This window comes from Pteropus medius, unplaced genomic scaffold (assembly GCF_902729225.1).
Source record: "Pteropus medius unplaced genomic scaffold, Ma_sr-lr_union100, whole genome shotgun sequence".
NCBI lineage: Eukaryota > Metazoa > Chordata > Mammalia > Chiroptera > Pteropodidae > Pteropus > Pteropus medius.
The window spans coordinates 10,791,949-10,813,688 of record NW_024349804.1 but is presented as its reverse complement, the minus strand read 5'-3'; the positions used below and the strand labels follow the sequence as shown (position 1 = coordinate 10,813,688).

At 55.6% G+C, this 21,740-nt stretch overlaps 1 protein-coding gene across 1 annotated transcript in view; it reads right to left on the bottom strand.

Annotated features, from left to right (window-relative positions):
* The window catches only part of SLC2A9 (solute carrier family 2 member 9), a 96,284-nt gene extending 75,255 nt beyond the window's left edge, over positions 1-21,029 (bottom strand). The window contains 4 exon segments of the mRNA XM_039838187.1: positions 648-772; positions 10,590-10,750; positions 15,687-15,785; positions 20,967-21,029. Coding sequence (XP_039694121.1) covers positions 648-772; positions 10,590-10,750; positions 15,687-15,785; positions 20,967-21,029 — 448 coding nt within the window.
* Positions 21,030-21,740: the final 711 nt, after the last annotated feature.

Sequence of the window (21,740 nt, the reverse complement as noted above, 5' to 3'; positions counted from 1 at the left end):
GCACTGACTCTATACCCGGCCGTGGGACTTGCCTTGGTCGGTGGGACATGGGTGACCGAAGGTGTTGCCAGCAGACACTTGACAAGAGCTCACTAATGGGACTCCCCCTCTTTCTGCTCTCTGGAATGCTGAGAACTCCATGTCAAGAAGCGGGGCCCCCCAATCAGAGATGAGAGATCATGTCGAGCAGGGATGAGCTAGCTCTGAGAGGCCCCCTGAAACCAACCGATCTGAGTGAGACATCCGAAGTCGTCCAGCCACTGGCCGTCCTGCAGCCGCCCACAGACACCTAGGAGTGGCCAGCAGAGCCGGCCCAGAGCAGAAGACCGGCCCAGCCATTCCCAGAATTGCAAGTGCAGTATAAACGGTCGTTGCCGTAAGCCATTATGTTTTGGGCTGTATTTTCTTTCTATTCGTATGCAGCAAAGCCTCACATAACAGACAAGGTCATGAAATTAACCTAGGTATGTGGCAGACCCTAGGCCGTCTGAATGCAAAGCCCTCCCCCTAACCACTTCGCTCTCACCCGGCTCTGAGCCTCAGCATCCTCACAGGTACACCCCGTCCCCACGCCGCATCCTCACAGGTACACCCCGTCCCCACGCCGCAGGAATGCGTGCCTGCCCCTCTGCCGCAGGGAGCCTCACTGCCATCCACACCCATGACGAAGCCGCCCGCGATGAGCATTTCAAAGGCTCCTGCCTGGGGAGAACAGGCCATCGGCAGGGCGGCGGAAATGGCGAACCCGTTGTTGACCAGTCAAGTGTACTTCCTGGAAGAAACGGAGGGTTTGGATGAGGAACGCGACCGTGAGGGTCCAACTAGCCTGTCGGTCCCAGGAGCTGGGGCCAGGCCCTTCCGCAGGGTCAGCAGAGTGAGATTCGGGCACAGCAGAGAGAGTACTGACCTAAGGGTCAGGAGTGGGGTCCCCACTGGCCCCCCACGTTCCCCCACGGCCCCCACTGCCACCTTCGGCTGCGTGATCCTGAGCAAGGCGCTTCCTCCCTGGTTCGCCGCTGGCATTGATCGTCACTACTATCAACTGCTCTGTGCCGCAGGCCCCACGCTTCTGAACACATCCCTAAGACCTCGTGGTGGAGAAGCATGACTCGGGGCCCTGGTTCCTGCACCCCCAGAGCTCTACCTCTTACGAGCTGGGCGACTCTGTACTTTATCGCTCTGTTTTTCTTTGCTCACCTGCAAAAAGATCATAACCCCCGTGTGCTGAACTCTCTCTAAATGACAGACTTCATTATAAGCTCTTTATGTGAGCAGCTCATCTACTGCTCCAAACGAGCCTATGAGGTAGGTGATATTATCATTCCTACTTTATAGAGAAGTTAACCAGGATACAGACAAATTAAAACTTTTTCGAGGTCATTCAACTCTGAGTCAAGGAGCTGGGGAAACATCCTAGTCTCTTGCAGGATTCTTTTCCCCCTAAAGACTCAATGCGTTAACAGATATTAAATTGTTTTATAAGTTATGAGCAGCTAGGGATTCAAAAGGGGACTTTGTTATTACTTTTAGGCATTAGATGTCTCCAGGCTCTTTCCAGTAATCTTGACTTATCTCAGACTTTCCATTAATTTTTTCCGCTTCCTGTATCTTCTTCGAGAATCCCAAAGCTAATGAGTTCTGCAGCTCAGTGATGATGGTTCAAAGATGCTCATTGCCACATCTTTTATAACAGCGAAAGACCGAAACGACCCACGCGTCCATTCATAAAGGACCATGTAAATAAGTCATGATACATCTATCAAGTGGCATGTTACACAAACATGAGAACAGAGGTCACGTTCTCTATTCTGACAGAACAAGACCTCCAAGGCACATTGTGAATATGCAATGACGTGTGTGATAAAGGGGTGCGTGTGTGTAGACGAGCACAAATCTTGGAGAAGATACACAAACAGCTGGTGATGCAGGGGGTCCCTGTGCACCGGCTACCCCCAGGAAAGGCTGAGTTCCTTCTCTGTCCGACAGGCCCCCACGAGCACAGATAAACACCGTCTGTCTTCGCTCTCGACCCTCTGCAGCCACCGTTCCTTGTCTCGGCTGCCTTTGAGTGAAACTCCTTAATAAATATTGTCTGCTCACCTTCCCTTCTTTCCTCCGGTCCGATCATTCCGACCACTCCCAGAAAACTGCTCTTGTGACGGTCATCATCAACACCCAGCCGGACAAACGCGGCTGCCAACCCTCTGTCGTCCCCTGGCACAGACATTCAGCAGCGTTTCATACGGTTGACCCCACACTCCTGAAACACGATTGTCGCTGGACGCCTGGCCTCCGACCCCGCCCCGTTTTCTCCTTCCAGCCTCGCCTCCTCTGTCTCTAGGATCGTCTGTCCCCATCTCCTTGATCCCTCCCTCCTCGGCCTGAGCAAATAAAGCTCCTTCCTGCCTAGTGGCTAAGCCCAAAATCTGAGAATAAGATTTAGCTCTTATTTTTATCACAATCCACTACTGAGTCCTGTCTACACGGCCTCCAAATGTATCCGAGACCAAACCGTGCCTCCCAACCACGGCCCCACAGCATGGCAGTGGCTCAGGACAGCCTCCCCCCCCGCCACACACACACAACCACACCTGCGCAGCCTTGCGTTCCACACCTGCCCTGCTGCACAGCTCACGGTCCACGTGGTGGCCGGAGCGCATCAAAGCAAACACTGAACTACTTCTCCTTCCTTAAAACCTTCTAGTGGCTTCCCTCACTGGGGCCCTCAGACCCCGGCCTGGGATGGCCTTTGCCACGTCACCTGATACTCTTGCCTACGCGCTCAGGAGCCTTCCCACCGTCCCCTGGGCATGCCACGCTGGGTCCCGACTCATGGCCCTTGTCCTTGGAGACCTCTCTATTCACCGTATGAGTCTCACTCACTAAAGTCTCAATTTAAACGCCATCTCTGGAGCGCTACTGAACGTGGCTGCTTCCGTCAACGGCAGAATCCACCCCCCTCAATCCCATCACTCTATTTTATTTCCTTCACGGCCCCAACGCCGGGGAATTATCCTACACGTTTATTTGTTTTCCCCCTAGTTGTCCATCTTCCCCTGCGAGAACGTAAGCTCTACGTGAGCCGAGATTGTGTCTCGTCACTGTAGTGTCCGCAGCTGAATCAGGTCCTGCTACGTGCAGGCATCCCAGACACAGGTGTTGCATAAACGAAGGAATCGATTCCAGGAGTTAAGTCACGGCGGCCCAGACCTCCTTCGTGGGGCTCAGCTCCGGCCTGTCCCGAGTCTCCCTTTAGTGTCCAGGTCTGTGGGCAGAACGGATGATATTGTCCAGGATCTACCTCCACTCAAGTCCCTGCTGGGGCAGCCCAGCCACAGACGGACCCAGTGACCTTGGGCACGTGCCTTAAGCTCTCTGAACCTCGGTTGCCCACCCTGTAAAATGGATATAATCATGTCCCTCTTGTAACTGTCCTGTGAGACTCAGAAGATTTACATAAAGTGCTTAGGATGGCACCTGGAACTTATGTGGCGCCTCGAGAAGTTTTAAAAAATAAAATGAAATAAACCCCGTGGTGACAGTTAACATTCGCCGAGGGCTCACTGTGTGCCAGGCACTGGTTCACTGCATACCCTGTGAGTTAGGTCATTTTGTTACCCCATTTCTCACATGAGAAACAGATGTCGAAGTTAAGACCTTGGTCAAGGTCACATGCTATTACATGGGAAATTTAGCTTCCCAGCAACCACGATACCAAGCCATCCACGATGGTGGCTGCCGGATTTACGCACAGCCATTTACTCTTTCAACAAGCATGCACTCACTCATTCATTCATTATCAGGCATTCATTCACACATCCGAGTATAAACTGGGTGCTGAACACCAGTCTAGGTTCGGGCCTAGAGCCTCAAGCACGACAACGTGTCTGTTCTTACGCTCCTCTCAATAAACAAGTAAAAATAAAACACGCGTGTCGCATCAGATGGTGAGAAACGCTGTTGAGAAAGGTAAAACAGGGAGCGGGGTAGGATTTGACACAGGTGGCCGGGGAGGGCCTCCCGAGAAGACACCTGAGCGCAGACTGGAAGACGGAGAGCGGACGAACCACGTGGGTCTCGGGGTGCAGCCGCCCTGGCAGAGAGGGACGCGGAGCTGGACGTGGGCTACTGCAGGAGGCAGTGGAGGGCCGGGGAGCGAGCCACAGATGGTGAAGGTGGAGGGGGCGGCAGGGGGGTACGTCGCCGTGACAACGGGGCTTCTACCCTGAGTGACAGGGACAGCCCCTGGAAGCGTCTGAGGAGAGGGACAGCATGGCCGACTTACACTTTGACAGACCACGAGGCCTTGCACAGTGACCGTGGACTCTAGCGGTGAGTGTGGGAGCAGAGCAGCCTTTGGGGAGGCCACTCGGTGCAAGACTTTAAGCTCGCGTGTGAGATGCGATGGTGTGTTTCGTGCTGTGCGGGAAATGTTAAAATCACATTCAAGTCTGACTTGAAATATATGCAAACGGGGCTGCGCACCCTTGAAACAAGGTCATCGTATTAATATATTCGTTCCCCCAAATAAGCCCAGCCTGGCGGTGTCCCAGTGAGGCTGGAAGACTTATTTGCAAATAATTCACCAAGCTGACTCACTGGGGTTCCGAGACGGGGATTTTAATCACGGCGTTTCCATTTTTTTTTCTCAGGGATGAACATGGCAACAGAAACCAGGGCGATGTGTGCCACGCCGACTCTGAGAGCAGAAGGCCAGCACCTCGGAACTGTGCCCTGGACATCTGGGTCATCGCTCCCATCTCCTTCAGTGGCACAAAATCTTCCCTGCATCACCCAGAGGCCGTCAGCTGTTGGCAGAAGGGAGGGTGATGGGGTGACGAGGGGAGTGGAGACCATGTCCCCTGAGAAATGGTCAAAGGGCCTGGGGACACTTAGCCTGGGTCAGAGAAGGCTCGGGGATGTGTGTGAGCTGCCCCCGACCACGCCACGCTTCAACTTGACCCACAGGACGAGGGTCAGCGGTGGGCGGTACGGGGGATGCTACTTCAGTCTGGTGTTAGGCCTTTTCGTTCAGCCCCAGTGAAATGGGAAACCTCTGGGGACACCAGCTCCCGCCACCTGCCCTTGCGACGACGCTTTAGCCCGACCGAGCCTATAAGCCGAGACGGTCCCTGGCTCCTTCTGTGAGTCACCTCCTGGCGTCCATCCACTCGCGTACCCAGCTCCAACGCCAAGGTCTGTGATTTTAAACATTCAAAAAACTCTCAACACCTTGGCCAGCTGACTCGCTCCCCGTTCATTACATGCACCTAGCAACACATGAGCCCTGGTGACAGCTCGTCCTGCCTCGCACACGCACCCCGAAGCCGCACTTGGCTGGAGAAAAACACGCAACCCTGTTGACTTATCTCATTCAAATCCATGCCCGACGGTCTCAAGTGGTCTTTAGCGCCCTCTAGTGTGAGCACTCTGTAGTTTCTGGTCCGTTTCATCTCCTGCTTTCCTGGGGGACTATTTCACGCGTCCTCTCTCTCCAAACGCCCTTGTCCTCTTCCTCAGCGGATGACCTTCCTTTCTATCCCACCGAGAAAGCGGAAGCAATTCGAAGAGACCTGCCTACCAGCCCCTGTCCCCTCCCACTGCTCAAGGATATTGCTTCAGCAGGTTCCAAACCTTGCTCCTGGCTATCGACTTTTCCCTCTCTGCTGGAACATCTCGCTAGCGTGCTGTTGCAGCAACCATCTTAAAACGCAAAAAAAAACCCCAAAAAACACACAAAAAAAACCCCAAACACTCCCGATACCCACCTTCCTCCGTCTACCACACCGTCTCTGCTCCCCTGCATCGTAAACTCCTCAAAACCCACCATCTACACTCGCCGTCTCCAGCTCTTCCTCTCTCGCACCCACTCCGAAGACCGACTCCCCCACGTGCCCTTGAAACAGCTGCTGTCCAGGCGACCAGCGACCTCCATGGTGCTAAGTCCACTGGCCAGAGCTCAGGCCTCGTCTACATCTCCTGGCAGCGCTGGACACAGATCTCGCTCACTGGGGCGTCTGCTCCAACCTCGTTGGCCGACCCTTATCATCTTCCCAGCCCTCTGAATATTGGGGAGCTCAGCCTGTAACACCTCATTATGGAGCTGACTAACACATGCTTGCCGCACGCATGTGATGCAGGCTCCTCCAGCAGGCATTAGGGAGCTAACGTTCTTTCCTACTGCTATGAAATAAAGACATGTTTTAAAAGGTTCCGTTGGAAAAAGAGGAGGAGGAAAATGATATTTTTGACAACCTGCCGTTTGCCCAGTGTGCTGTACAGAACGCTGGTTGTCGGTGCCTGTTTATTATCCATCCTTCCTCTTCTGGGGGGAGTCCCTCCAATTTCCTCCGAGAAACATCCCTGCCCTCACTCGGTGTGGGGGCTGCTGGTGGTCATGTCCCCACCCAATGGTGGCTCCAGGAATGGGCACGTGACATAGTGATTTTAAAGTACGTATTTGCCAGCATTTCAGCCTTGGCACTGTGGACATCTTTGTAGTAGGAGGGTGTCCTGTGCATTCTAGGATGTTTTGCAGCATCCCTGGCCTCTACTGGGTACCAGTAGCAACCCTCAGTCATGACAACCAGAAATGTCTCAATGGGGGAGAATTGCCCCTGGCCGAAAAGCCCTGAGGGCATGCACCTTCACTCGGGTAAAGGGGATTCCAGCCTGGGGATTGTACTAGAACCACTGGAAGAAGTTCGTGCTGGGGACGCTGCAGGACCAATGCCAGCCGGAGCTGCCGAGGCCATCTGGCCGACCCAGGGAAAGACGGCCTGTGCGTGAAGCCAACACAAAGCAAGGCAGAGCCTAGAGGCAGATTCTCTCACGATATCGTATGAACGACCGGATACAACCACGTTATGGTTCAGTTACGTGAGTCCATTTGTTCCCTTTGGGGCCTGAGCCATTTTGACTTGGGCTTCTGTCACAGGCACTCGAAAAGCCCTGTGAGTGACACGAGACATTCGTTAACATTATCTCACTCAACCGCCAGAGCGGCTCCCTCAGGTGGGTTTGCTTACCTGAGCTCTACAGATCTGGACATTCGGGAGCACGGCAATGGCCTCTCGTATCTTTGCCACGCATTCCTAGCACTTCCCAGAGTCGTGACTCCCGCAGTGACGCACGTGGAGCCTGCCCCGCCTGCCAGAGCACCGGCCCTGGGTAGCAGACGCTGGCCTCTGACGCCCAGCGCCAAAAGCAGTGCCTGGCTCCCGGCACGCGCTCAGAAACGTCTGCCGATTGGATGAGTGTGATCACATGGGTCGCCCAAGATTATGACCCGGGCTCTGATGTCGAGGCCATGTGAGTTTCCCCGTGGCTTCTCACATATTTTCTCTGCTCCAGAGAGAAGAACTCGATCGGCGACGGCTGTATGGAGGCCACTTCAGTGCAATTTAAAGAGTATTCACGGCTGGCTCCGCCGAGCGATGGAAGGACACTCCCGGGGAGGGGCTGATGACGAGGGTGATGGACGAGACGGAGATGACAATGACGCCAGCGGACTGAAGCTGGGCGCGGACTCTGTGCCAGTTGCTGAGATGAACACTTTCATCGGCCCTCACGACGACCCCCAGACACGGCCAGTACTTTATCTTCATTTCGCCATGAACTCTGAAGCCCAGAGACCTCGAGGGACTCGGCCCCGGGCGCTGCGAGCATCAGCACCCAGGTTCCAGGTTCCAGGTTCCAGGCTGAGCCTGCAGGCTCTGTGCGCCAACCCGGTCACTGTCCTGTCTCATGAGAGAAGGAAGGTCCTGTCATTAGCGTCATGCAAGCAGAGGACAGATGACCACAAACGAGGGACCGGGACTCAACCAGAATTCTCTAGGCGCAGAATTCTCCAAGCCAGAGGCTCCGGGAGATGAAGAACCGCGTCCCTGAGACCAGATAATGGGGTGGCCCAGGTCCAGAGACGGTTCCTGGCCCTTTGTCCTCGCCTGTCCTCATCCCTCTCCCAAATCACAGCCAAGTTCAACATGCCCTCACCAGATGGGCCCCACGGCTGGACCTCCCAGGATTCCCAGCTCCAGCTGAACTTCTTTCCCAAGCCCCTTCCGGAGGCCCCCACCCCAGCCTCCTCTTCCTCCCCGACAGCTCCATGGGGGACGGGGTGAATAATGAGGCCTCAAGAAGCAGTTGCCATCGTCACCATGTGCTGGGAGGAGTGTAGGCTTGTGATCAGATAGACCCAGATCCGAATTGCCGGTCACCGGTATCGCCTGTAACCCTGGGCAAATTGCCAGGCCTCTCAGGGTCTGGGATCCACCCCTCGTAGAACAGGGACAATAACAGAGTTGCAAGAAGTAGCGATTCATGGCCTGTCGAGCACAGGTCCCCAGCAGGAGGTGATAAACGGTCGCTTCTTCAACTTCAGCTCCTTCTTCTCCCGATGGAGTTTCTGTTTAAGCTGAGGCTTCACCCCAATTCGCCCAGAACTCCCGTGATGGGGGTAACTGGGAATGGCAGCTGCTTGGGGCTAGAGACCAGCACCGGTGGACCTAATCTCTCCGCATCCAGGCCTCCTGCCTCACTTAGAAACTTAGTATCTCTCAAATCCGTTTCCTGGTTTGCTTTCCCTTCGCTTTTGTTGCTGCTGCTGAGGGTGGTAAAGCCTCTTTTATCAACTTCGTGATACAGCTGGGAAGAGAGCTGGCTGACAGGCGAGGCGACAAAGTCCCACGTCACACGCCTGGCAATTCGGGGAGTCAGGACCTGCTGGGCCACAGCATCCTGACCCCGGCTTCAGTGTTCCTTCCCCTGTGCCATCTGTTTGGGTTCAGAGAATTCTTACAGAGCAGTGAGGGGGTAAAAGTGCCCACGGCCAGATACCAGGACGGCACATGTCACGGGCCACAGAGCGGGGACTGACCTCATCTAACAGGGATCAGTGTCTGGCCAGATACCAGGACAGCACGCGTCACAGGCCACAGAGCCTGGGGCCAGGACTGACCCCATCTAACTGGGGTCAGTGTCTGGCTTAAGCCAGAGACTTAGCAGGGTACCTCAGGGCCCCTGGCCAGTGGTGTCTACCTGGAGGCTAGCCAGTCACTTACCTGTTTTCCAACAGCTGTGGATCTTATAGTACAGTCACCAGCAGGACCCTAAGTAGGAGCTGCTTGGCACAGAGGAGATGACAGGGCTGGGGCTGTCACATGCTGGGTCCAGGCTGAGCTCAGGCATCGTGTGAGCTCTCAGCTCCCGTTCCCCATCTACAGACCCTCCCCTATGCCATACTCCCCGGTACTGACTTCCCATCAGTCACCGCCCTGGAAGTGGCCTTGGGGACAAGAAAAATGCCAGCAGCTCCCCTACCCCATGGGGTCACCAGACTTTGGTGAGCACCTCGTGGGTGATTTCAGGACGGCTTCCTGCGTCCGCTTTTGGAAGGCCAGCTCTGAAACCTCATAGTCCTAACGTGTTCCTCCCTGGGGACGTGGGGCCAGGTGAAAGGAACATGTGGCACCTTGCCTAGCAGTACTTCTGCGGTCCTGGGATCTGGGGAGACTTCCCGGGGCTTGATAAATCTCTCCAACTCAGGTCAGTGCAATGTGGAGGTTTGTTGAGCACTTACTATGCATAGCTGTCAAGGTGACGATGAGGATGATGGTAAATAATATGGTAAATACTAATAAGTTCTTTTTATTGAGCTACTGCTAATGGGCCATTCTCCTTCCATCGTTTTCTCTGGCCCTTATAACATTCTCTTCAAAGTAGGAACAATTGTCTCTATTTGATAGTTGAGAAAACAGAGGTTCAAATATATTAAATGACTTGGCCAAGGGCATACAGCCGATAAGCGGGAGACGTGACTGCTCCAGAGACTCTACATTTCCACTAAGACCTCAGTATCTCCCAGGAAGTTACAAGCAGGGATACAACGAAAACATCTGGGAGCACTTGTCGCTAAGTCATCGGATCTGAAAAGGCCTGCATGACAGCGAAGAGAGGGGCGAAGCTCATGCGGTAAAGTGGACCTGACGGAGAAGCCTGGAGGGGAACGTGATGCTTTTCCTACTCCCTGCAGCTGTTTGCAGGACGGAAGATCTGGAAGAACCGAACTGTCTGTCTGAGGAGAACTGGTGAATGAGTGATCGTCCAGCCGATGGAAGGCCGCCTGAGCGGCCTTAAAAAGCAGAGCTACGCGCCTACGCGGGACAGCCCCTAAGACACTGTGCTGCTTTCCACGTGCTCCTACACCCAGAGCCAGCTCCTCCCCACAGTCCTGCCCCGGGCCCTGGGCCCCCACACAGCATCACGAGGCTTCAAGTTTTTCTGGCTCCCACTTGGGTTTGACCGGTGAGAGGCACCAGCAGCAGACTGGGAGGCGGGGCGAGGGAGAAGCCAGCGTGTTTCTCCCTGGTCCCTCCCTGTTGGGACAGCGGAGCTCCGACCACCACCTCGGCCCTTACTCGTCAGCCCGCCGCCCACGGCTTCACGTGTCCTTGGCCTCTGGTGCCCCATTTCCGCTCTCTCCGGATGAGCTAAGTGGCATTTTATTGCCAGCTGGGATCGTGACCGTGACACAGACATATCATTAACATTATGGACGGGGTCCCCAAGCTGAGACAGCCCCCACTGACCTCCCAAGAAACCTTCCGATCAGCTTCGCCATTAGCGTCCCCACGAGTCCGCCGGTGGCGAATATGGACACTGTCCCCGACCACAGCAGAGTCAGAGTGTCCGGGTCTATCGGACGTCCATGCCTCCTTTCCCACGTCTCATTGCAAAAGGCCTCGATGTACTGAAAACAAACGAGAAACCGAATTACTCCTTCTGTTCCCTCCCACGGCTGGAAGCCAGCGGTATGTAAATATGCAGCTTTTCTAGAAGACCTTCTTTGTGCTAGAGCTTTGCTAAATTCTGGTTGAACTTTAGTTCGTTGACCCTGTCTGTCAACGTTTTTGGATGAGCCCTATTTTTGCCTCATTTTGAGGCACCAAGAGACGACATGACTTGCTTGGTAAGTGGCAAACCTGGGAGTCAAACTCAAATCTGACTTCAAACCTAGAGTGACTGCTATACCTGGGCTTCGCCAACTCTGGGGCACAGCCGAAGCATCTGGGAAATGTGTCCACAATGCACGGAGCTAACTTGAGACAAAACCTCTGCCACCTTGGGACAGGCAAAAGTGCAAGACACAAAAAGCACTAACCGTTAAAGAAAAGCGAAATGCTCATTTGGATTTCATCAAAATCAAAGTGTTCAGTTCTTCCAAAGATAAGAATGAAAAGATAAGCCACGGACTGAGATAACATGTTTGTAACACATATATTACAAAGGACTTGTAACCACAATATATAAAGAACTCTAATGAGTCAATAAGAAGACAAATAACCCAATTTAACATGAGCGAAAGATGTGAACAGACTCCAAAGAAAATTCGCGTGACCGGTAAGCTAATGACACGATGCTAAAAATCATTAGTCGACAGGAAAATGCAAATTAAAACCACAGTGAGATACCAGTTCATGCCCACTAGATCCCTGTCACTGCCAATTCTGAGGCAGTGGGTCTGGGACGGGGCCTGGGTGGTTCCGATGTGAACCAAAGACTGAGGTCATGGCACTACCCTCCCCAAGAGGGAACCACAGATCTCTGCAAAGTCAGCCTCTGGCGTTGTGGAAAACTCACAGGCTCTGGTTACACAGACCTGGGCTTGAATCCCAGCATCATGGCCGGCTAATGATTTAAACTCGCTGGACCTTGGTTTCCACATCTGCAAAGTGAGAGCGATGACACTGTCTCAGGGCTGCTGTGAGGGTCAGACGAGAGCTTGGAGCCATACCCTGTACTTGGGCAGAGCTCATTCACCCCCGAGGAGGCTAAAAACTAACAGGTCTGGTAAGACCAAGCAGCGACTGAGCAGCGGTGCGCACTCTCCCGCACCATGGTGGGAGTTTAAATTGTACAATGGTCTTGACAGTTTGGCAGCATCTAGTCAAGTTGAAGGTGACCCTAATCTACAATCCATAAAATCCATTCTAGAAAGTTCCTCTAAAAAACTCCTCTTTCCCACCTGGCCTAGGATACCTCCACCCAAATGCCCACGGTAGCACCAGAACCAGCTCCTCCCACCGGGGCTCCACACACCGTGACAGCCCACCGTCTCCGACTCACCAAGGGGCTCGATGCGGCCTCGCAGAGCGGGCCCTGTGCTCTCTGTCTGCCTTATCCAAGTGCAAAACCAGCAAAGGCCTAGACGAAAGGCAGCCCGGAGGCCTACATGGTAGCCGAGGCCAGGCCACGAAGGTCGTTCAGCTAATTATTTGCACAAACGTTCACTGAGTTTGAGATTTGTGGACCTAATACGTATGGACACTGACTTGTAGTACCTGGAACAGAACAGGCACTTGAACAAGTGTTTGTGTTTGAAACTGAGTTTCTGCTGCGGGTCAGTCACGTCTTTTTTATGCAAGAAGTCCTCACTTAGCGCCATCGGTAGGCTCTGAAACTTTAGCGAGACGACGTATAAAAAAACAATTTTACCACAAGGTAACTGATATAAACAAGAGTTAATTTTCTACAGCATCTCATCGATGTTATAGCGAAATGACGTTTTTTCGTTTTTTCGTGTGTGTGTGTGTGTGTGTGTGTGTGTGTGTGTGTGTGTGTTTGTGTTTTGAAGACCTGCTGCAGCTTTAAGACCCACTTCGTTAGCTAACCTTGGGGCCAGCTTTGTATCTCATTCACGATTCCGTGTTTTAACTTTCCACTGGGCCCCGGCACACCTGCTTCCTAACCACCGGGGCCTGAGTTCCCATCCTGTCTTCCAGATACAAGTTCTGCAGACCCCGCCTTCAAGCAGCTCGAGGGCTAGTGGAGACGACAGCAGAGTCAATGTGCAATGATAGCCCGGGGCGGAGAGTGCCGTGGTAGCAGGAAGCCACGTGACCCAGCTCAGGTAGGCAGGAAGGGCAGGTGCAGCGGCTCAGGTCGGATGAAGGCAGGCAGTGACGAAGGCACTGCAGCTGGAAGCCGTGCGCGGACGCAGAGAAACCGCGGTCATTCAGTGGGGTCGGAGGGTGGCCCAGCAGCTGAAGGGGGGTTAGAGAACTCAGCAGGGGCCGCTCCTGACTGACCTTGAACGCCAGCGTAGGGAGTCCACACGTAATCCTGTGGGTACCGGGGCGTGACTGGAGGTTTGGGGCATGGAATCAAGCGTTCTGACTTGTACTGTAGAACGACGTAGGTGCTATTTCAGGAAGTTTAGGCTGGAGGCAGCGGACCAGTCAGGAGGCTCCTGTAATGGCCGAGATTAAAGCAGAAGAGAGATCAAAGAGTGGAGAGTCTCGGGTTCAAGGCTTGCTCTGCCCCTTCCCTGCTGGGCGGCCTTGAGTAAGTTACCCAACCTCTCTGTGCCTCGGGGGTCCTCATCTGTGAGATCACTTCCCTCCTGAGAGGTACGGCGAGGATTTAATGTGAAGATGAGGAAAAAGCACAGAGCAGGGGCCACGAGAGCACATGATAAGAGTGAGAAGTTGAGGCGGCTGGTGGTGGTGTTGATATCAGTGTTTCTAAATCTAAAATAAGTGTCCAAGACTAGTTTATTTCTCAGGCTGAGGAATCCATGAACGATTTACCTCTAGCTCCCCAGCCAATGGCTCCGGGGCCAAGCTCCTGACAACACACTGAACTACGCAATGTGTGACCAGGAAGACTGGCTTAGATCACCTCCAGGTGACAGGAAATTGCCCGACAATGGGCGGTAAATTACCGCGTAGCCTGTTTTATGATATCCGTGCTCCTTACTGGTCACACGGAGCCCATCGTGAATTCATCTAAAATTATCCTCAGGATGCTATCAAACTACACGTAAATAGGACACTTTTGTGGACGGGACAGAATACACACACCACTGCGAACAGCCGGCACCACGCCTGAGGGACTCGCAAAGACAGTCCACACCACCAGCACCCAGCACAGCGAAGAGGGTGACAGTGCTCTCCAGCACACCGGGCTCTCGGAAGGAAAGACTCCGCAAGCACAAAATTCCACAAGCCCAGCAGTGCCACCCACTGTCACCTGAGGGGCAGGGCTGAGGCCTCCCGTGCAGAAGCTGTCGCCGTTTCTGGCCTGAGACTGCTCCCCTCTGCATGGCAGCTTTGCGAGGCTGGCCCTCAACTGGCCTCGTGCGCCCCGTCTTGGGGAATCTGGGTTTCAAGAAGGTTCCCACCACTCTGAGAACTGGTAAGAGTGGTTTGTGGGGCCCGAACCCTGTCAACAGCGTGGTGTAGACAGAGCGCTCGCTTTCCTTCTGCGAGCCGGGACTGTGTCCCCACCAAGCAGAGGGCACCTCTGTGACCAGCCCCTAATCGAAACCCTGGCCTCTGAGGCTCCGATGAGCATCCCTGGTGGACACGTCACAGGTCCTCAGCAACATGCCCAGCTCTAGTTTTGACTTCACTTGATGTCCGGTCTGCACGTGGGTGGGGCTTTATGTCCTCCCACTGGGCACTTCCCCTGGAGGACCCTGGCTAACTGGGTGGAGAAGGTGCCTCTCGACTTCCAGATACCCGAGATGCTTGGCTCCCACGGCCAGCTTTCAAGTTGAAAACTGAGCACAACGAAAGAGGACACTCATCGTCCAGCGACAGTCAGGCAGATAAGACCCAGAGCTTCCTGGGTCCCCCCACCCCACCTCTGTGCAAGGTGCGCCCTTGGGTTTGATCATATTCCAAACCCATATCATTCTATTCCAGGTTCAGGTTTTGCATGGCTGCCTCTCAACCCCTCAAGCCATCAGTGCAAAGGTCTTTGAGACCCATCGGTCCAGCCTCCCTGGAGTTTTGTGGGGGGTGGGGGGGGGAAGGGTACGGGGCCCCCAAATAAGGAAAAGCCTGAAAAGTGGAGAAATCCAGGGATGTCCACGACCTGCTCCCGCCTGCTCCCTTAGCTGCTGTCCCGTGGGCTCCAAACACACCTGCCCCCAACCACGCACGAGCATTCTGCAGATGTTTCCCATGTCAGGCCTCTGCCTTCACCTCACCCTCAAGACACAGCTCAGGCATCGCCTCCTCCCGAATCTGCCCTCACACCCCATCCACGTTACCCCAAGGGTGGAGGGAGGTCCCCTTCCTTAGCATCCCTAGCAGTGGGTAGCACCTAAACCAAACAGTCTAGATAAGGGAGGACCAAACTTTCACCTGCAAACCGGCAGGGCAGTTACGGGGGGCTGGGTAATTGCCCGTAAGGATGGGACCCCAGGGAAACAAAAGCCAATAATGGATCAACCAGTAGATTCTCAAGGGATCTCTGGCTCTGGTTAAAAGCCCTGATTACAAACAGAACAGATGAGAAGACTGTCCCTGTGTGTCCCTCCGTGTCCCCTCAAACACCACACTCCTCGCCTTGGCATAAGACCCCCCGGGGGCCGCCCCTGCGCCCTCCGCCCCTGCGCCCTCCGGGGCCGGCCTCCTGTCCCCACTCCGGCCTCGAGGAACTGCCCGCCGCATTGTCATCACCCCCTGTTTCTGCATCTCCCGCCTCCCACGCGAAGGTGGGGGCTGGTCTCCTCCTCTCTGTTCCCCGCTCCAGGGTCTGGCAAAGGTCGGGCACAGAATCGGCCTGAGGTTTGCAGGTTCGGGTACCACCATCCAGCACCTGGCAGGAACATCCCAAGTTTTCCACGTCTCCGCAGTGCCTCCTGCTGGGCGCGCCCCGCGGCCATGGGCACTCACCTGAGCTGGGGCGTTCACCACGGAGAGGTTGTACCCGTACAGGAAGGAGGAGCCGAAGGCGCCCACGAAAGAGGCCACGACGAGCCAGCAGGACCAGGCCTGGGAAAGCAGACGACAGCACGTGAGACTTGGCACTCGGCTACACGCTGCTGTTTTAGCTGAATTTGGCCAGTTTTCGGACCCACATAGGAGCAAACAGCAAAGCCAGAGCACGGCCACCGGCAGTAGCAGCCGGCACTTATTCGCGGCTACGGGCCAGGCGTTCTGGGCACGGTGCGGGTATTATAGCGTGAAATCCACAGACCGATGCTCTTTTGTTCTGGTTTTATAGGTGAGGAAACAGGTTCAGAGCTGTCCCTGGGCTGCCTGGGACGGGGCGTAGGGCCTGGGGTGTCCAGCTCCAGTGCCCACGTAGTCATCCCGCACACCACAGTGTCACCCGCTGCTGCCCCTGCATCTGGGAGCCATAGCCGGGGTCCCGAGGCTCCTGACAGCCACACGGACACGCGCGTGCTCACACACACACAAGCACACGCACACCCCTATGCACACGCCGTTCAGGCAGAGGGGCCCATCTGCAGGCCAGTACGAGCCAAGGGACAAAGATATGCAGACGGAGCAACAGGACTTGGCCTGGAGATCCGGGCATCTGCCTCCATGCAGTCCTGCCCTGCACGCAGTCTGCCCATCCAGGACGGCCAGGGCCACGACGGAAGCACGGGGCGGAAGCACCTGGGCCCCACGGGCTGGCCGGTCAGCAGGAGCTGGAGGCAGCAGGAGCCCATCCTGGGCTGGCCTGGGGAACGTGGGCCACTCACCAGATGGGGACCCCGGTGCTCGTGGAAGGCAGTTTCTCTGCCATCATTCAATATGTGTGTGTGGTGTGTGTGTGCGCGCGCGTGCACGTGTGTGGGGGGTGCCGGGCCCTCACGAAGCTCTGGGGATACAATAATAAACGAGACAGATGAGGGCCACACTTCAGGGAGCTGTGTCAGCCCGACGCTGGAAGGAGCGGGGACCCGACAGCCAGTCCCCCCTCCCGTCTGCCTGGGGAGCCCCCTCCAGCACGGGCTGCATGCCAGCCGGCTCCACCACTGAGCTGGGGGACCTGAGCCAATGTCTTGACCTTGCCAGGGCTCAGCTTGCCCGGCTGTGAAGTGGCATCTAAATGACAGCGCTGGCTGCACAGGTCGTTGGGGGGTGACGTGTAGCCGGACAAGGGTGCCGGAGCGTCCGTGCACGTAGCGAGTGTCCGGAAAGAGTGCTCGCACTTCGTTTTCTCTCTCCAGTCCCGTGGCCCGGTCATACGGAACGGCCATCGCCTAAGTGACGTGCCAAGGTCTCTGGTGACCTGGCCTGGGCTACATCCACCCGAAACGCTCCCTCCCAGAGACGACCTCCCTAAGACCCACTGCCAGTGTCTGGTCCGCCCCTTAACGTGTACATTCATCTCTTGGATAATGCTCTGTCGGACCCCCAGCTCCGTGCACAAATGCCACTCACAACTGTGTAACTTTAGCCCAGTTACACAGCTGCTCCGTGACTCGGCGTCCTCGTCTGTAAATGGGGATGATGCTAAAGCCACATAACATCCCAGGATATTATGCAAAAGAAAGGAGTTAAGCTGGTGAGTGTTGGCGCAGAGGCTGGACACTGGGCGGGGGTCTCACTTTTTAGGGATGGTGGTCTTGCTTCTCGCTCTCTGTGTTCGGGCACTGAGCCTACTGCAGACAGGGTGACGGGGTGCCCGTAATTGGATGGAGGGCGAGAGGGAGGGTTTGTAGGCCATGGGGATGGAATACAGTCGGCCCTCCACATCCGTGGAGCCAACCAACCGCAGGTGGAGAATATTTGGAAAGCGCCCTTGTTGCTGACAGGTACCGCGTAGTTGGCCTGCGATGGCTGGCCGCAGCTGTGCTAGCGTGCACAGACTTTTTTCTTGTCATTATTCCCTAAACAGTACAGTACAACCTCTATTTACACAGCATTTACACTGTTGTAGGTATTATAAGTAAACTGGAGACGATTTAAAGTATGCGGGAGAGGGCGTGTGCTATACGTAAACGCTATGCCATTTTATGTAAGGGAGTCGAGCACCCCCGATTCTGGTATCTGAGGGCGAACAAGCCCCCCACAGATATCGAGGGGCGACTGGATTTTCCTGCAGCGAGCGCGGCTTGAACTGAAAGGATTCGTTGAGGGAACGGAATCGCATTTTGGACAAAACGCCCCCTTCTCCGTGGCCTGTTGTCTTTAGAGTCGCCGTCTGGGTCTCAGCTCAGATGACACTCCTCCCGACCCCCTGGGCTGTGCCGGGCCCCCCTGTTCCCCGCCTCACCACGCTTCTCCTGTCCGCTGCCATCGGCAGGGCGTGGAGGACAGGTGGGGGCCATGTCCCAGAGCCCCTGCCCCTGGCGGCCCACCCGTGCCCACCACCTGTCACCACCAGCTCCAGGGACAGAACGTGCCCTCTGTGGAGACAGCGGAGGGAGAAGGGGACACCATCCAGCGTGGTCTCGTTGCGTGAGCACAGCCACACTGCCGGAGGGGCTGTCAGCCCCAGGAGACTGCAGCTGGAGAGTCGGCACACCACGGCCAAAGTCACAGGGACCAGGACACAAAGGCACGAGGGCCTGTGGTCACGGGCTGTCTGTCACCCACACTGGGACCCCAAGGCCTCCGTGGTGGGTACCAAGTCAGGTTTCTCTGTTTACCTGTTTTTTCCTCCCACCTGGCGTCCCGCTCCTGGGACAGGCAGCTTTGGGGGGCCTGGGGTGGCTGGGGCCCCGCGTGAGGGGGGCCAAGCTGAGCTCCTGGGAGTCCATGCTTGAGTGTCCCCAGGCGCCTCTGGCCCCGGCTCTGCCTACACATTCCCAGATGCAGAGCGAGGGGGCAGAGTTCACTGGAACGGGCCGGGGCGCCCACACAGGAAGTGTGGCCATGTTCTCTTGTCTGAACAGGAAATGGATAAAGTTTTTTCCGCCCTGTTCTCAAGTCATAGCCACAGCTGAAGAGCCTTGGAAGGGACATGCATCTTCCAGGAGTCACCCCTGCTTGTGACTCTTCCTTTGGAAACTTCATTTTCCCTCTTAGTGAGGCTCTCGGGCAGGGAGGGGAGCGACTGGCAAACACCCAGGGAGGGTCCCCCCCAGGGCTGGGGCAGAAGGGGGGCCTCACGCTTTGCAGTAGAAGCTTCCGGGGTCTGGCCGTGACTCCGCCCCTTTTTTTCTTTTCGTGCTTTCACTCAGCATATGCGAAACGCTCTGCCAGTCCCTGCGTGTGTCAGGCAAGTCGCTCGGCGTCTCTGAGTTTCCACGTTTACAAGTGCAAATGGGAGAGACAGGTCCTGCTCCCACCTGCCCGCAGAGTTACCCCGACTCGGCACACGCGCCCGAGCCGCACGCTGGAGACGCAGCTTTGAACAAGGCGGAGGCTACGAGTTTGGAAGAAAAAGGATGTGCTGCTACTTGGTTGTCACTCGGTCCTGCGCATTCAGCACTGGCCGAGGGAACAGCCCTTAGGCCCCGGGAACAGCCCCTAGGCCCCCAGCCCCGGTGGCCGCCTCCCACCCGCCTCCTCCGGCAGCCTCAAGGCAGCACAGGCCGTGGCGCACACAGCCTGGCCTGAGAATCCATTCGCCGCATGGCCAGTTTGCCACGGATGTCGGAGAAGCATCTTTAATCGTGTCTCGGACGGGTCGCCTCAGCCGTCCGCTCCCAGAGGTGGGGGGTACGGCGGCCGCAGGCACGTGCGGGGGACGCAGAAGCCCTCGGGGGCCTCACGTCCACAAAGAGGAGACAAGAAGCCAGCGAACTGGGTTTCATGGAAATAAAAGAGGTGCCGGGAGCGAGTCGCGTCGCATGCGTGCGGGAACGTCCACCCCGGAATTCACAGCGGTGGGAAAACACCTGCTCGACAGGGACCCGAAACTTCTCAAACGACAAGCCAGCTCCCGACCGTCGGGCTAGTTTACCGAGCACGGAAGCACTCAGGGCAGTGACCATTCTGCATACGGACCACGCAGGGGGCTCCAGGAGAACCGGCTCTTTCTGGAACTGACTGCAGCCAGCCGTGGTCCAGAGCAGGACGCTGACGAAGAAGCTCTCGGGGACGCCATGACACGCAATGGCTGAGGAGCGCCCGGGAAAACACGGAGGGGCGCTGAGCCGACCTGGGCCGGATCATGGAAGACTTCCTGGAAGAGGCGGGACCTGGAGGAAGGGCGTGAGGTGAGGGGCGCTGAGCCAAGGGCCACGGACACGGACGCCCTGGGGTGCGTGGGAAAGGGACGCCGTCCAGTGTGGCTGGGGCCTAAAGCGTGGGCGGGAAGACACCAGCCCGTCACACCAGAAGCCCGAAAGGAGCCGTGACTCACCGAACGTGAGCCCCGGGAAAGCAGACAGTGTCTGCGCGAAGGGAATATCTGCTTAACGTAACGCTGCCGTGTCCCTGGATGATGGGGGGGCGAGTGGCCCGGCCTCCCGGATCTCCCCCTCGTACCTGTGAAATGGGGATAATGGAGCTCAGCCTGCGGATTGCACACTTCTCCGGCAACCTGGCAGATGTCCTAGTACTGATCTCTGTCCTGCTAAATAAAAGTTATTAGAAATACGGCCATATTCTGAGTCCCGGCTGCTTCTACACTCATCGCAGGAGACGAGGCATAGATGGGTCAAGGTCTGAGGCCGGCTCCACCTTGAACTAGCTACACAGCCTCAGACAAGTGGCTTCGGCCCTCTCAGAGGCTCAGAGCCTCACCTGTAAAAGGTGGGTAGTGATGCCCTCACTGTGGGGCGGCCAGGAGAACCGAATGAGAGTCACGTGTAAAGGGCCAGCACAGAGCGGTGCTCTCTATTGGTTTTGGCGTCCGGTTTAAAGAGAGGGCCTAGGGCGTCTGTGTGCCGAGGACTTCCTGGAGGAGGGGGCAGGTGAACCAGGACTTACGGTGGGGCGAGGGATGGGTTTCGGCATACTCTTAAGGATGATGGCATCGTCGCTTTCAACATCAACGTCCCCTTGTTGAGAAGTGACCTCTGGGATGCAGACACCATCCCCTGCAGAGTTCAGACAGTCGGTCACCAGCGGATAGCATTATCAACCAAAGCATAAGCCAAGCCATCCATGGGCTGTGCCGCCTGCATACACTTCACGATTCACACGGCTCCTGGGCACATCTCTCTGCCTGACCTCACCTTAGCCCGTGTTTCTCCTGGAGGGAGGGCAGGGGCTGCCCCAGTCACCAGAACACATACGAGAGAAACGTAAGGAAGCCGAACTGACCAATTTCTTCTTCGCCAAATCGCTTTCTCCGTTATCTGCTGGGTCCTTTTCACTGGGCTTCATGGGGTTTGTCTTTCTGATCTGGGACTGGGATTTTCTGTTCCTGAGAAAGAGGAAAAAAGGAAGAAGCCATTAGACACTTGCTGTCACAGATGCGTAACTCAGGGGAGGTGGCCCTCGGTGGGTGAGCGGCCTGGGTGAGAACATGGGGATGCGGGACCCCAGCCCCCCTGGAGACACGGGCACCCTCCTGCTCTTCTCTGGCCTCCGTTTCTCCATTTGCAAAGAGGTCAGGTTGACTATGTCTGTGTTCCCTCGCTGGCCGCGTTGCTTATTAAATACAGGCCCCTCCCGGCGCATTCTCATTCAGACGGTCACTCTCGTGGTGGGGCACACGTTGCAAACACTGGCCTTTCTGTCCCGAAGACGGGAAAACATAAGCTGTGCAAATTAAAACGAAGTGTCACTCTCCCCTGTCAAGTAGAAAACAATTTCCGAAATTGTAAGAGTCGCTGGCATGACAGATGTAGAAAATCGTACAGCTTTTCTGCAGTTCAGAGATATGTTCTGAGAGCCATAAAAATATTTAGGCCCTTTAGCCCAACTACCCCATTTATAAAAAGTTAGCCTAAAGCAATAATCAAAAGGTTCTCAAAGATTCAAGCCTGAGATTGTCATTGCAGAATCTTTCATGTTAGAAAAAAAATGATATTCACAATAGAAAAAAAATCTAACAGGAAAGTTTAAATAAATTATGGTGCAACTACAGGATGA